The following is a 16,430-nucleotide window of genomic DNA, read 5'->3' as shown; positions in this document are numbered from 1 at the left end:
AGGCTCAAAAAGACTCGATCTCATCGCAGCCATCGATCCATAGATTCTGCACATCCCAGCCATCCACGTTGAAGATCCGGAGGAAGAATTTACTAGAACTCTAAATCGAGATTCCAAAGCTTTTATATTTAAAATTATCCCGAAGAGTTTAAGATCTTTAATTCATATAAAAAAAATTTAGATTCAAAGATTATTTTTAAATATTTTATTATTTATTTAAAAAAATATAAATTTTATTAACCTAATCACGAGTATCGTTGAATCTGATAACAATATAAGATTCTTAAAAAATAACGAATCATGAAAAGTGAAAAATCTCACAATTTAATTCACTAAATAATTTTATAAAAATAAATAATAAAATAATATTAATGAAGCCTATGATAATACAGATAGATATCGCTACTGATAAACTTATAGAATAATCACAATCAATATTTAGAGCAAATTATTATTCCCTCTTATTCTGTTTTATTTTCTACATATCTTTTAATATTTATCAGGTTGTTGAAATCTTATTTTCAGAAATATTGTACGGAGAAAACCAGAGCTATAAATTTCAAACTTTGCCAAGCAAGAGAGACAAAAAGTAGAACATACGTCATCATCTTTGCTCGAGCAATAAGAGGTTCGATGCTGATAACCCTATTCTTCATTGATAATAAATAAAAATACTGGAACTATGTTATTATTCTCCTTTATGCACAAATATCAAAGGATAAGACAATAATACCCCAGAAGGGCAAACAAAGGAGCCAGATATGTACAAGCTATGTGCAATATCTACATATCTCGGGAAACAGCTTCACCAAAATGGACACCACCTACAAGAAACAAATAATCAGAATGAGAAACGATTGGTTAAACTAATTCTTAAATGAAAATTCAGTAGAATTATGTGGTCAGTTCTAAAAAAGAAATCCATACCCCACATAGTTCTGACACAGATTCTCATGCGATGTTGCTTGTTTAATAAGCTTGTCAACCTGATACTTCACAGACAGCCCGTGGTCGACTTCACGGGCATCTCCAGAGATCAAGTTACTAGTTTCTGGTGCATGTTGAATGGAGCTGCCAGCCCCAGAAACTGATGACCCAGAAGTGAAGTCCCGACCGGTGAGCTTATTGCTCATTCGAGCCATTACAACCACCGCACGCTCGTTTAGGACCTCATTAGCATCACCAAGTTGATTGACAGCCTGCAGGTAATATTATAGATACGACATGATAAGTACTCAACCTAAAGAAAAGCAAGGCATTCCAGATCATCATTATGGGACCCTATAAACAACCTGCAGCAGTTCCCTCTCACGAGCACCGCGAGGTTGAGGAAGCTCTTTGTTAAGTGCAGATTCTTCACTATTCACAACTGGATGGACGTAGGTTGTTGCATAATTTGACATTTGAGGAACTTCATTAAAGTTGAACAGCCTCCAGTTTATTAGAGGGTCATGGACAAAAGCCTGAACCAAGCAAAGATCCACTATTGAAAAAGAGAAAAAAAAACAACTCCAGTACTCAATGCCCTTTTAAATCATAAAGTAAAATTAGCACTAAACCTTCAACATGATCCGAAGAACAGGATACTTATATTCGTTCTGTGAGTTCTACAGGTAAAGAGCTTACATAAAAACAAGCACATAGTATAAGACTTAGTTGAAACTTAGTTCACATAGTAGGGTTATTCTGAAGATCTGAAATATACTTCATGCAGACTTCAAACACTATGCATATGTACAAGACTGAGCCTATTCAATAGATCTATTTGCTTTCTTGCCACAAAACACGTCAGCATAAACCCAAGATACAAACAATTCAAGGCACAAATGGAAGTGCAACAGGCCATGGCAAGCCGAGATTTTAGGATGAGATGGTCATAGTCCTATCATACTCTGAATCAACTCTAGAAATAAATCTTGCTAAGCATAAGCATTCAAGAAAATTGCAGCTAAAATTAAAAAGGAACAATGATCTTGCTCGATGTTGCTTCAGAAAAATTATGCTAGATCCATGTACTAGTTTGAAGAGGGTTTTTATTTGCAGCCTGAGAAAAAGGAACCACAGAGCAACTGCTGCGCAGATTAAACTCTACAAAAAGTTAAACTTGCTTATCTAAACTTGAAAAACACATGACATCAACCAAAGAAAACAATCTAAATATAGTCTACTCAATTGACTATGTAAGTTGTAGGCAAAAGACATTACGAAGTTTTTTACACAAAAGACAATGAACCATCCATGTCTCCAATTTAAATCCAGTAATATCAATAAATGTTGATAAGTGCATCATTAACATGATAAGGCCGTGTGACACTAATTCCATATACATTATTAATTGGCTTGCGCCAGAAGTCTGGCAGCAAAGGGGAAAGCATATGACAAAAAGAGACCTCTATGTAGTGCCCCATCAATACTTTTCCAATCCAGATGATGCTAGCAGTGGATCCACAATATTAGAGATGGATTTATAAACATGAAGGTTATAAGTGCCTCTAATGATAGCAACAATTAGTTTGTCACCTATGATGGCTTCCTTTAGTTCTTATATATAGGAGTAATCCAAAAAGGAATAAAAAGGAACCGCTTGTTTAAAGCTGCAAAACCTGAAAGCATCAGATAAATAAAGTCTATTACGTTAATCAAAATTCTACCATCTAATTTGCTATCATATTTACAAGCATCCCAAAGCAAAAGACTTGGCTAATTTGCATCAGAGCTTTGAATTATTTTCAGTGATAACAATGATTTCCACAACGAGTTCTTATATACGGGAGTAACCCAAAAAGGAACCGCTTGTTCAAAGCTGCAAAACCTGAAAGCATCAGATTAATAAAGTCTATTACGTTAATCAAAAGTCTACATCTAATTTGCTATTATATTTACAAGCATCTCAAAGCAAAAGGCTTGGCTAATTTTCATCAGGGCTTTGAATTATTTTCAGTGATAACAACGATTTCCATGAAATCAGGATCCTCCAAAAAGCTTCAGCACTTCCTCTATTCAAAGTTCTTAAGTTTACACCACACCTTGTAACTACGAGTGCTTTGCCTTGCAGATCACGATCCTACTTAACCCTCGTAATGAAATGAGAAAATATATTTATTGGCTTGGATAAAAGTACACAAACACATGGATTTGACACAATAGGACCTGCTGGTTCCAACATTCAAGAAAAAGTTAACTAGAGGCTTTTGATTTGTTGTTTGCCAATACTGTTGACATACTCCTAAGACGCTATAGAAAAAGAAGACCATATCCTATATTGCCAACCAGTTTTAGTCCAGAGATGAATTTCTAGTGCTAGAGCTGTGAAGAACAAAATCCAAATGAAGATTATCAAGATGATTTTACTACAAAATTCAAATAATTGTAAATTTCTACATTTTCAGAACAGCCTCTTAGGACTGGCTTTTACCTCCATCATGGCCATGACACTATCTTTATTTGTTCGAAGAACTTGCATCACATTTTCACAAGTCGATCTGAAGTTGCCTTCGATCCCACTAACTCCCATAGCCTTCACGAGCATCCGAGTCAAGCGAAATGGAACCTTTGTCATATGATTTTTATTTCATAAGTTACTAAAACATGAATCCATGGAGCAGCTTATGCATGAAAATAACAACCCATAATGTTAAAATGAAACAATAAAAAGCTATCTCTTTCGTGAAAAACAAGTTACTTACTTTCTCGGGAAACTTCTCACGATTCATTGAAGCCTCAAAGCAGTCGCCAAAATCAATATGTAATATTTTTCCACTGAAAAAATAAATCAACAATTTACACCTCAAAAGAAGGGGGCTGATGATTTTTTTTTTTGTTTTAATAGTGGATTCCATATGCTATTTACCTGTAACGATGAAGCATAAGATTACTCGGATGGCGATCCCCTAACCCAAGAAGGTAGCCAACCTGGAAATTATTAGGTACCTCAAAAGAAATCCTGAATATAAATGACAAACTACAGTAACACACCTAGAAATTGTTAAGATCTAGCAAAAATGCATACCATACTCATCACAGCCAAACTTCTTGTATAGTTTGTTCTGCGATCTAACCAAACTTCAGACGTTCGGCTCTTCAGCCACAAAACCTACAAGAATATCACCAGTTCAGATATAAAATTTTCTTGCAAAACATAGTCAAATTGATACGAAGAAGCAGGGTTTTCAAGATTCTTTGGTATAGTTACAGAAATCATAAATCTGCATTGCAAAGGATATTGCTGTTACCACAACAAAAAGAAAAAGGGTACCTTTGCCAAGTCATTTCCCTCCGTGTTCTGCAAAGCATGCTCAAATACTTCCACCTTAGCAATAAGAGGCAAGTGGTCATAGTCTGGTGCAAAAGCCAGCATAAGTCTATGCTCTTGATTTAAAGGTATCTGAAACACACAAAAAGGATGAAGGTCAATGATCATACACGAAACTTACCAAGTATCTAATAAGTTTACCTTTCTTGCATCTCGGTATTCCCTAATCAGATGATGAAGGGTATCACAATTTGGAACCCATCCTATTAAGCCACTGTTGGGAGACAACGGTATAACTGCATATCGTTGAATGGAAAGATCTTTTTCTGCAGTTTTTCTTGAGTTCTCTAGAAGAGTATTCACCAAACCAAAAAGCTGGAAAGAACAAAGAGAACCTTATAAAACGCCAATGCAATGATGAGACATATATATCATATTGATAGTATAGCACTTGTAAGTATAAAAATAAGTCTGATAATTCAGGTTTGGTACCAGCATTATTTGTCAATATACTGCCAAAATCATAAAAGTATTGGACTGCAGATGGAAACGCAGATTTGAAGCAGAATAACATCCTTATTTGTTGACAATGAATATATGTTCATTTTTAAATGAACCTAAATCAGACTCATTTTCATAAACGGGACTTATGAATGCTTACTATGTATGCCTTTCCATGTCATCATTGCAGTTACAATAGACATATGAGGCAATGGTCAAGCTAAAATTTCATACAAGCAATTGCAAAATGTGAGAACTCATAGAGCTGAAAAGTATAACTGAGATTCATTTATGCATTGAAAAAATGTAGCTTAGAACTACTGATTGTTCATGAAATATAAATTTTATAAAAGAGGCTCTATATGGAGAATTAATTAAACCATACTATATAGGAAATGAGAAAATATTTGGAAGGCTCAAACAGATACTGTAAAACTCGAAATAAGGGATAAACTAGGTCCAGTGATGTCCATTTAATTGTTTGTATTTTTAATGAAGAGTATATATATTTTCAACCTACTTCACTTCTGAGTGTTAACATTGAAAACTTTTCGGATACAGATGCACATGGGTTGAGCTCTATCCTCAAAATGGTATATAAAACCATGGTTTGCAATTTCAGCCATAGTAAAAGGTGCTGGCCAGTATTCACTGGTACAGGCATGAACCAGGACATGGTCCACCCTTTCTTGGGCAGTTCAAGATTTTCTTAATTTTTTTTATTTAGGGTTAACCCTAACCACCACCACCACCCTGTAGTGATTACTGGCTACTAGTATTCACTGGTACAGGCATGAACAGGACATGTCCACCCTTTTTCAGGCAGTTCAAGATTGTTTTTATTTTTATTTAGGGTTAACCCTAACTACCACCACCACCACCCCCTCCGTGCCTCAGCTGCTTCACCACCGCCGGCTCGCTGTTCCCACCTCCCACCAGCCTCTTGGTAATGCAAACCACCAGCCCACACCCAGTAATTCTCTCCCTTGACCCATATGGGTCTAGCCAGCAACCAACACCCAAAATTAAAAATCAGACCTAAAAACTTGCATCATCATACATAACTAGTGGCATGGGTGAGCATGCAAAGAAATTGACAAGCATAAATACTCTGTCAACCTAAAGCTGCTTTGGCACATCTCTATTCGGTCATGTCAGTGTGTGTGTCATCCTTGCTCCTTTCTCACTTCCCCATTCCTCATCTTTCTTCATCCCTATCCACATCTACTCAAGCCACATCTACTTTGTCTCCCTCACTTTAAGTAGTTGGGCTGATTAGGCTCGAGACAAGAGAATAGACGGCCATCCTTTTGGTGATGCCAGCATGATAAACTGGTTACAAATATAGAAAGTTCACTTGGTTTATTAAACTAACCAATTTCCAAGTAGGACAATGTCTCAAAGGGGATGATGGTGAAAGGGCACATATTCAGTGAACATTGAATTAGAAAAAAATGAACTATTGCCGAAAGATCATAATTTGTCCTAACTAAAAAGAAATTTTACAATAAATATATTTAAAATGTTTTAAAGACCAATTGTACCTAACAAACAAAGATCAGGCAAGTATAAAAATGGACAAGTATACAAATATGAAGCCTGATGAAGGTCCCCAAGAATTATCAAGGCTTGTCAAAAGAAAAATTTCCCAAAGAAACGGAAAGAATATAAAGTCAAGTAGGTAGCTCAGTTTCACAAACACTGCACAGTGTTGTGGGCACGAGAGAATTTCAGAAGCTAAGATCTGAGGCTCTGGGTTCAGATAATATATAGATTTTAAAATTGATTTCTCAAATTCCCTAAATCCAACTGCATTTTCGACTTGTCATAAAGCCAGGGTATGAAACCTGGCAATTAATTTGACTTCAATTCTATTGCTCTAAAAAGATATAGCATGAAAAGACTGGTAACAAAACACTTGAATGTTCGCTTGAACTATGAGTCACTTGGGTCGTTAGACCACAGACCAGCATCCTTCTAGAGATCACTAGAAATAAATGGCTAATCTAACAAGTACTTTTACCAATGAAATGCCTCAGAGACCAACATGCAAAGAAGTGCCGGTAATGACAGGGATGCCTACCCATGTAAGCTCAGTGTACAATCACAATAAGCTCGTTATCATGATAGACAGGAATTTTGTGAATTGAGATATGATTTACCTGCATCACCCGTTCATCCTGCCGCAAGTCCTCATGTCCTTTCAGCAGAAAGGCATAGTCCTCGCCGTCACTACCATGAATGGTCAACTTTCTTGGTCTTTGTTTTGATGTAATAACAATAAGTTGTGGTGCAAAAGTTGCAATTGTCACCAGTGGTGCATCTGAAACAATCGAAAGATAGGTTAATATCAGAGTTCAAATACAAGAAAAAGAAATTACAACAAAATGCAATGGATCCAACTGATACACATAATGATATAATATTAGCCGAAATGACTGCAGCCTGTTACAATAGTGAATAACCAGAAGATGAAATGAAGGCATATATCCACTGAATTAAGCTGGTGACAAGCATGAACATTGAACTATGCAAAGATACATGCACTTCTTAAAGAATAGCAAATACCATGATGGCATCTTCACCGTGGGTAGTATAAATATATGAGGTCCTAACATGATCCAAATGACTGGTTTCAGGATCTGATTTGGTCAATGCCAACAACAGAATTCCAAAGAATTGGTAGTCTTTGATCCTTAGCACCATATTGGCTGGAAAGCAGGTACAACCCATGTACACTGTCAACTCTTGGGTGGATCTGGATTAGAGATAGTACAAGGCCTAATCTAAATCAGTATGGATCAGCCGAGCGTACTAAATTCTAATAGAAAAATCTCTTATCTTTCATCTTTTTGCCATAAAATTTCCTTCACTTCCTGTTTTTTAATTATATTTATTTTTCACAAGCATTAATAGATAATGTATTATTAAGATGAGAATGTTGAAATGGATATGAAAAATTACTAGGAAACATAGGAAAATAAATATTCTTATTCGTGAACAACTAGGTAAGGCTTCGATAGAGGATAAGATGAGATAAAATTGTTTAAGATAGCCTGAACATATGTTTAGGAGACCAATGGATGCGATCGTTAGAAGAGGTGAAGTGAAATGTTAATAGTAAAAAACCTTAAAAGAAAGTATAAATAAATATTTAAATGTATTTTAAACTTAACTAAACATATGATTTTTTTACAGATCCCAATAGTTTTGCACCATGTAGTCGACCCTAAATAGTTGGGTTGTTGCTAACCATTAATAGACCAAACCAATTGAGCAATTTAAATCTGGTCCTCTCTCTCTCTCTCTCTAGACATAGTTATCCTCGTCCTCGGCCTTAAAGAATCATCCTATTCCTAAAGCTATTATTCTAATTAACAGTCTACTACCTCCTTCATCCTTTCAGGCTTTCACTCCAATTCTCCTGTCATCATGCTCATGCATACATAAGTATGGTATCAAAGTCGAGCTCACATCAGTTTGCTACCAGAGAGCATACATCGCCATGCCAAACAAGCTACACCATTGGATTGGTGTTAACTTGTTTAGGCTGGAGAACAACAGCGATGGAAATTCTAAAGATAATAACAATGATGATATGTAAGGTCAAGGTAAGAAAAAGGTGCACAAATGGGATGGATTGAAAATGCCCATAGAAAAACTAAATCTAGTTTGCAAGCGTCATATACAACATAAGAAATCACAGCCACAATGTCTAATGCATCTTTGGCAGACTAGCTAAAGTATGATACCATGACCTAAAGTAGAAAGAACACTATATCACTGCAAAAAGGCAACAAATTGTCATCTCAATAAACAAAAATTCTCTTAAACAGCAGATAATATTACAATATTATCTGTTGACATAGATCAAGAAACAAGACTACAAAAGGTTATGATACCATTGGAGAAATATAAAAATCACAAATTGTTAATTCCTGCCACATTCAAGATTACTAATTAATTTTAAAAACAGGTCCTGGAGGATGACAATGTTCCAAAAATTGGAAGTTAAACATGATCCCCAAACTGAATAAAATCCAAGCTGAAGCAAGTACTACATAACATAAACTGGCATCATGAAAAGGTTAATGCTATTAAATTAATTAACTGTAAATACATCAATCCAGTGCTTTTCTTTCACCATGCAAGAATGGGAACTAGTTAAATATTAAAGAATCTTCAAAAGGATACACATGTCAATAAAAAATATTTTCCATAAATACTAGAAATAGCAAATGCAGAAGGTGAAACCTTGTACACTAAATTAACATGGAAAAAGAAACAAAAAGAAAAAAAAGAAAACTGTCATTGTTGTGCAGAAAAAACAGTTGCACAATAGGCATATTGGATAACAGCACTACATATTCAACAAAAAGACACCAAGGAGATTTCAGAAGCTAGTAATGCCCATTCAATGATGATCTAATTATTTATAATTCTTATCTATAAATAATTACTAATTTATTTGATTGTTCAAGCTTTTACATTTTCTCTGTCAGTTAATTTAGTGTCTCTGTAACAGCCTCAACTTGCCCCAACCACGTAACCCCATAATCTAGCCATTAAAGGTGGGACATGAGAATATTAAATAGATAACAAGAACAGCCAGGTGAACATGGACAAAGAAACCATAAATAAACTCAAGAATTGTCCATATTGATATTTTCCAGACAATTAGAATATTAGACATGCTTAAGTAACAAAGTAATCATTACCTGCACGATAAGTACCAGGCACTGCAAGCTCCAAATCATGACACTTGAGTAATTCAGGTGAAACAGACTGATTATAGGGAAGTAAACAAGTCAGAAGCATCAGAAGAAAGAGTTACAAATAAATTCACTAGAAATTAATTAAGCAACTCTTGCCTGTAAATCTAGAGTAGTGAGACTAGGAAGCTGTTTATCAATTCTTCTAAAAACATGATAATACAAATCCCATGCCTGAAAATGCAAAAAATCAATATGATCACATATAAGAAGGTTCACATAGACAAAGAACAACTAACAATGTCAGTCATGGGTAATGAAAGGCACCTGAGTAAGCTCAGCGTCCTTTCCAGTATTTTTATATTTTAGGCAACAATCACGAGCTTCCTGTAATTCACGACCATATGCCTAAAGAAGATCCATTTGAACAAGTAAGCAGCATGCAAGTATAATCAAAAGAAAGACCTATTATATCTCAGAAATTCCATATTTCTAGCTCCTAACTTTAGTGAAGTAAAAAGATGGCACTACGTATTCCTATCACATGTTTTTCTTGCAAGTTTGAGACAAAAATCTATCTAGTGATGTGTTTAACAAAATGGAAGAAGCTCCTTGAGAGTAATATGCCAAGGTAAAATGATAAGTATTCTTCATCCTCCCTCTTGAAAAATGTATATCCATTGACAATTGATAAGACAGTGAACACTAACAGTGAATATGTGATTCAATGGTTATAAAATGTAGGGAAAGTTCATAGGTGGACAATACATACAGGAAGCAACAGTAAATCCATTTATTCTTACCAAAAGGCTGGCAGCTGTCAGCTCAACACATTGCAAAACCGAACACTTACTATCTTTTTGCAATGGATCTTTATACTAATAATATAAGAATTCTTACATATAGTCTGTATGTCAGAATTTGGTAGGCAAATGGAAAAAAATATCACATACATTACTTTTCCATTGTACTTGAAGAAAAGAAAATTTGATCTTTTGTCACTTTCAGAATCTTGTTTTTTAAAATATAAGGTGCTTCTGAATCCGTGAACCATATTGACTTGGTGCAGCATTTGTTTAGAAACTGAATATTTCAGATTAACTAAAGATTCCATATCAAGGACCTTATAACCATATTACATAGGAATGCTAGCAGAGGAAAGCAAGGTAAATGTCATGTCATAAATTTTATTCTCTTAGGTAGATTGAAAAGTTTCGAAATAGCAAATTTAATTAAAATACCTGAATGAAAGCAGTTTCTATTATGGTCTCTGCCCCTTCTTCAAGCTTTGCATGAAGTGGTTCTAACACAGCAAGCATCCCCTCAATATTGTGCTCACCAAAGTACAAACGACTAGCTTCTTCCAAGGCCTCATGCCACATCTCATGCCACAATATAGCAACCCTAATCAACTCCTTTGAGACAAGCTGAGCCTGAAATTATTTTATAGTCACATTAGAAGGATTCTCAAGGGAACTACCTAGAAAGTTCACTGACATATATGACATTTGCCTGATCGACAAGCACACCATTATGCTGGCGAATTTTATCAACAACATCCAGAGCTGCCCGTCTGCGCAAAGTGCTGATGGACTTGCATGCTACTAGAAGAGGGTACATAAGAGCCTAGAGTTCCAAAGAAATGCACAACAAGAAGCAATTAGAAACCTCTTGGAAAATGTTAATTATCATCATAACTCCTAAAGCTAGAAGATTTTGAGTGCATGTAGAAAGCAATTTCTGCGAAGATATTGAAGCACAATGCTCCTCGATCCTACTCTCTCATTTATGGCTCTTGAAATCTCTTTCTTGGTATGAAAATTCAATAACTTGAAACAGACAACTTGAAGAATAACTTTGATCTCAACCAGAAAAATAATTAGTCATAAGGCATAACAAGATGCAAACCTTGATTTGTTCTACAAAATGCATTCTTGTTATACTCAGAGGATTGGGATTTACAAGCAGCGAATGGCAGTCCACACAGCATATGTCCTCAAATGTGACAGCATGGACATTTTTTACACTGGAATATCTAACTCTTTAAGTTATATAGGTTTTCTCATATCTATGATTCTCCCAACTTTACTAATTATTCTTTAATCAAGTATTTTAGTCTGAAGCAGTAGTCAGTTAAGAACCTGGGAACATACACAAAAAAATGTGAATTATGCATGAAAATGACATTCACTATGTTCTTCAAGTCTTTTCTTCTTAATACCTTCCATGATTTTTAATTTTTACCTTTTCAGATTATCAATTGAATACCTATCAATTATTCAAATTCAACTGGTTGATTAAAATTCAAACTCAGTTGAACATAAACAAATTAAGGTCAGTGATTATCTTGCTTACACAACTTTAAGAAGACATTTTGTAATTTCTCTGTCATCATTTGTAATCACATACAGAGGAATCTTTTGTCTTGCTCATGAAGCAGTCAAATAAAACAAGGCATTATATAGATCACATATGGTTCAATGAAGAATGTATAAGGGAATGTGTTCCTAACATACCATATGGTAATGGATCCTAGTGCATTTATGAGGCTTACATGATCCATGTTTGGTGTTTCTTGATTACCCTTTTGTGATGTCAAACCCTCTATGGCTATGAAACGCATATATTCCTGAACACATTACCCTTCCCATTTTTCTAATGAATCATAGTCAATTATTAATAACACATCATCATTATCATCATATGTATATTTTTGGCAAAGTGGTGAAGGTCGATCTTGATCCCAGAACCTTATCTGTCAAAGTCTTTACCTGCTAGGTTAACTAGCTACGATACATGTCTATCATGATAATTCTACTGCAGCTTTCCTACAAGTTAGTATATCCTAGAAGTCCAGACTGACATTAATTCACTCGAAGAGCCCTCGCTCAACAAATAGTTCATCAAACCACCTTCAAATCACAAAGGAAGATAAACAACTCAAAGGAGAAGGTTTTCTAGAAGTTTGGAATGCATGAGAAGCATGGATGAGCTTGGACAGCCATGTTAACAACTCTATGTTTCCTAGTCTGATTGGGACTCAAGAAAGAACTGTTCATAGTCTATAATCTTAGGTGAAGTGAAAATAGTGTTCTATTAGGTTGCGAGAATCTATAAATAGGTGAATTATGTAGCCCTTACTGCATAAAATGTAAGTATTATTTTCAATAAAAATCTCCTCTTCTACCTATATACTTCTCTTCACTCCTCTCTTTTATTTTTCTTTACTTTTCTGAATCTCTTTTCCTTCCATTTTTTTCAAATTTCACTATTCTCTATCTTGGAGGTTATCTTCTTCCAACGTAAGCAGGTCCTCAATAAGAAATGAATATACTATCAGTTTTTCATTGTACCATAACTTGCTGGGTATGTCTATTAAATACATAACTTTGTAGTCAGTCATTAAAGATACCAGCATATCGCCCAACAAATACCTGTGGATGCCCTTTCCCAATTCGCACCAATAATGATTGTATCAGTTCCCTCACAATTCTATTATTTGAATGTATTCTGGCGATTATTTGTGGTAGTACTGCCAACCACATTTCAATCTTAACATGTAAAAACCCCTTCTGGAGCGCCATTTGAACCTCAGAAGTAGCTCCATGGTTGAACCACAATGTGAGAAGGCGGAGGATATCCTGAAAATATAAAAGTAACCAAAATAAGATGTCATAGATAAAATGTATCATGCCATAGAAGAAACCCCAGAGATTTCAGCTAACAAAGATTAACTTTGGAAGATAATAAAATTGTTTAATAAAGCCAATATGTATTGCGAACACAAAGATGTCCAGTATTCTAAAGTGTCATTCTTTTCTAAAATGGAGATCGAGGTAACCATAACAACTAACTAGATAAATGTCTAATGTCTTTTCTGTTGATTAGGCATGTTGTTCTACATACTGGTTACCAATGATGGAAGCAAAAGCTGCCTGGAAAAGGGTTATGTATAAAACGTGCTGAATTTGCCATGCAAATAAAATGCATCACCCTATCAGTTCCTTTCTTTCTTGCCTTTTTGCATGTGTATGCATGGAAGAAACAATGGAAAGCCTCATCCATCATGATCTCATAAAGAGAACGAAATAAGGGTACAAAATCCCCAATGGGAGAAGACAACTTAGTTGAAAGTTATAAAGTCCTCTTAGAATTGTCTATTTCTGGTCAGAAGCCCCTCGGCAAGCTCATGACTCCACAACCTCACATGATTAAAAAATAAAAATCCAATCTCGTTTTTCTTCACAGAGCTTATACACAATGTAAAAGCAACAAGAAATGCACTACCATACATGATCCTTAGTCATTCATGGGAGTACTATTTTTCATATTCCATCGATTTCTACAATAGAATGCTTGGAGAGGTTACTCCAAGCAGAATCATTCGTTAATAGAAAGGTCACAAAACCATGGCACTTGTGGAATTTATGCCATGATATTTTGTATGTAACTAACCCTTTTAAAGTCTCAAATTGGAAAAATGTACAAGAAAGTAGAAACATGAACACTAGAGCTGATCAGCTAGCTAATTTTGGTTGAGTTTATTACTCCTTTTGGAGGTAATTTACCTCCTGTGAGTCTATATGGACTGCTTATGGATTAATATAGTTTCTCTTCTTCGAAAAAAAAGATAAGAAAACAAAAAGATCCCAAAAGTTCAATTAACTATATTAGAATATCCTTATCGAACTTATCACACAACAGAGGGCACCAATCCAATGGGGGATTAACACACGAAGTAGGATATACTGACCGGTACAAGACTGATATGCATCATACTGATCGGTAACAGACCTGTACCAGGTGGTAACCTTACTTGGAGTTGAGGGCCTGAGGCTACCCAACTAGCTAGCTGTTGTGGCCATTGGAGGGCTCTTGGGAGCCTATAAAAAGGCCCCGATACCCTCCCAAATCTGCCCTCTAATCTCACTTCTCAGCCACACTCTCTCTCACTCTCATTTTATCTCGTCTCTCTCAAAATTACTTATTTCTGTATGAACTACCTTCCAAACGAATTGAAGATCACTAGGCGAGGTTAATCCATTTGAATCTAGTTTAGATCTTCACAGATCTAGGCTTTATCATCATGGATCTAGCTTAGATCAAACAAAATGTAGGCTTCATCCATTCGTACATAGCATTAATCTTTGCAGATCTAGTTGTAATTTTCAAAATATAATAAATTTATGGACGTATCAGTTCTAGAAGTACCAATACAGGTGTGAGCAGGTATGTGTCTTAATTTTACATCACATTTATTGTTTTGTAGTCCAAATTTAGTTTAAAGTTGTCTAACTTAATTGTATATAATCAGAGAAATGGAGGGGGAAAAGCCCTAAAATAGGGTTTCTTTGTTGTTTTCCAGCCTTTTTAAAGGGATGTATCGAAATCTGGAACAAATTGGTGTACTGACATTCAATACAATTCTATGTGCCACTATGTACCACTGTGCAGTGACTGCAGTGTTGATAAATCAGACATCAAACCTTGTGAGAAACATAGGTGGGTTTTTTATGCTAAAACGAAAAAGGATATTGGATATGCAACAGCTGGAAAATGCAATAATTGCATCCACCAAAATGCAAGGGTAGTTATGAACTTATGACAGAGGATTCTACTAGGACAAGCACCAGTTGGAATATGCAATGATTGCATCCACCATAATGTAAAGGCAGCTCTGATAGAGGATAATGTCAGGAAATATTTTATATGATGCATGTTGCTGCATTGACATTAGATTGCAGGGTTGCAGATTATGTCGAGAACAATGTCGATAATGATTTAAAAATTTGAACAAAAAAAATTCTCCTAGAATAAGCAATTCATGTGACAAACATAAAAGGCATAACCTTTTTGAATAGATTGTTTAAAATGAACATATACTCTAGGATTCAAAATTAAAGAAAAAAATCAATTTTGCTTCTTCTTTTACAATAAATGCTTCAGGATATAATTCCCAGTTATGCTAAAGATTCCATTTGACTATTTATGATCAATGTTTAATTTATTATATATGTTTGTAGAAATTTAAATTACTACATACACAGAAACCAGAAGACCTGGTGCAAACATGAGGCACAGTAAATTAAATAAGTTACATTTTCTTTGAAGTTTAAATATGGTATTAGCAGTGATTGCAAAAGGCGCTCGGGCGCTCGCTTAGGCGCTCGGGCGAGGCAAGGCGAGGCCCGAGCGCCTCGCTAATGTCCCAGGCGGCGCGCTTCAAACAGGCGCCACCTGGGCGCTCGCGCGAGCCCAGGCGCCGCGAGCGCCAGGCGCTGGGCGCTTCGGGCGAGCGCCTGGGTAAACCAAGGCGACCGAACCAGAATTTTAGGTCTGGTTCGGTTGTTAGTTGGTTCGATCGAACCAACTAAACCGATATAACCCCAACCCCAACCCCAACCCTAACCCAACACTAACCTGCTGCCGCTGCCGCTCTCGATCCCGATCCCGATCGCAATCTCGTCGCTCGCTGCCACTGCTCCCGCTGCCGCTGCTCGCCGCTGTCGCTGCTCGCGCTTCCCGCGAGCCCTCCCGCGAGCCCTCTCGCTGCTCGCGTCTCCTGCGAGCCCTCCCTCAAGCCATCCCGCTGCTCACGCCTCCCGCGAGCCCTCCCGCTGCTCGCGCCTTCCGCTCCCTTTCCCTTTCTCGCTGCCGCCGCTCGCCGCTGCTTCCTCGTTTCTCCGTCAGCAGGTTTATACTGTTAATGTGATTATATTTATTAATTATATTATATATTTTTATATAAAATTTTAAATAATTATATTTATTAATTATATTTTATATTTTTTATATTTTAGCGCCTCGCTTCGCTCGGGCGAGCGCCTGGAGGCACCTAGCGCTTTTTAAATCACTGGGTATTAGCACTTATTGGATTAAAAAGCATAACGGTACTTATATCAGATGGCAAATAGCACGAACTATAAGCCAAGGCCACTACCATAAATTCACAACCTATACTATTA

General features: G+C 36.1%; 1 protein-coding gene across 1 annotated transcript in view; it reads right to left on the bottom strand.

Annotated features, from left to right (window-relative positions):
* Positions 1–634: 634 nt before the first annotated feature.
* The window catches only part of LOC103980358 (serine/threonine-protein kinase TOR), a 60,291-nt gene continuing 44,495 nt past the window's right edge, over positions 635–16,430 (bottom strand). The window contains exons 42-57 of the mRNA XM_065155177.1: positions 12,900–13,106; positions 10,972–11,091; positions 10,707–10,892; positions 9,793–9,873; positions 9,625–9,699; positions 9,472–9,538; positions 6,916–7,076; positions 4,454–4,627; positions 4,256–4,384; positions 4,010–4,093; positions 3,851–3,912; positions 3,687–3,759; positions 3,416–3,550; positions 1,299–1,463; positions 928–1,205; positions 635–824 (exon numbers count right to left, since the gene is read on the bottom strand). Of these exons, the coding sequence (XP_065011249.1) occupies positions 806–824; positions 928–1,205; positions 1,299–1,463; positions 3,416–3,550; positions 3,687–3,759; positions 3,851–3,912; positions 4,010–4,093; positions 4,256–4,384; positions 4,454–4,627; positions 6,916–7,076; positions 9,472–9,538; positions 9,625–9,699; positions 9,793–9,873; positions 10,707–10,892; positions 10,972–11,091; positions 12,900–13,106 (2,016 nt within the window). The 3' untranslated portion in view covers positions 635–805. The remainder of the gene's footprint in view (positions 825–927; positions 1,206–1,298; positions 1,464–3,415; positions 3,551–3,686; positions 3,760–3,850; positions 3,913–4,009; positions 4,094–4,255; positions 4,385–4,453; positions 4,628–6,915; positions 7,077–9,471; positions 9,539–9,624; positions 9,700–9,792; positions 9,874–10,706; positions 10,893–10,971; positions 11,092–12,899; positions 13,107–16,430) is intronic.

Source organism: Musa acuminata, chromosome BXJ1-4 (assembly GCF_036884655.1).
Source record: "Musa acuminata AAA Group cultivar baxijiao chromosome BXJ1-4, Cavendish_Baxijiao_AAA, whole genome shotgun sequence".
Lineage (NCBI taxonomy): Eukaryota > Viridiplantae > Streptophyta > Magnoliopsida > Zingiberales > Musaceae > Musa > Musa acuminata.
This window is presented reverse-complemented; position numbering and strand designations above follow the sequence as displayed.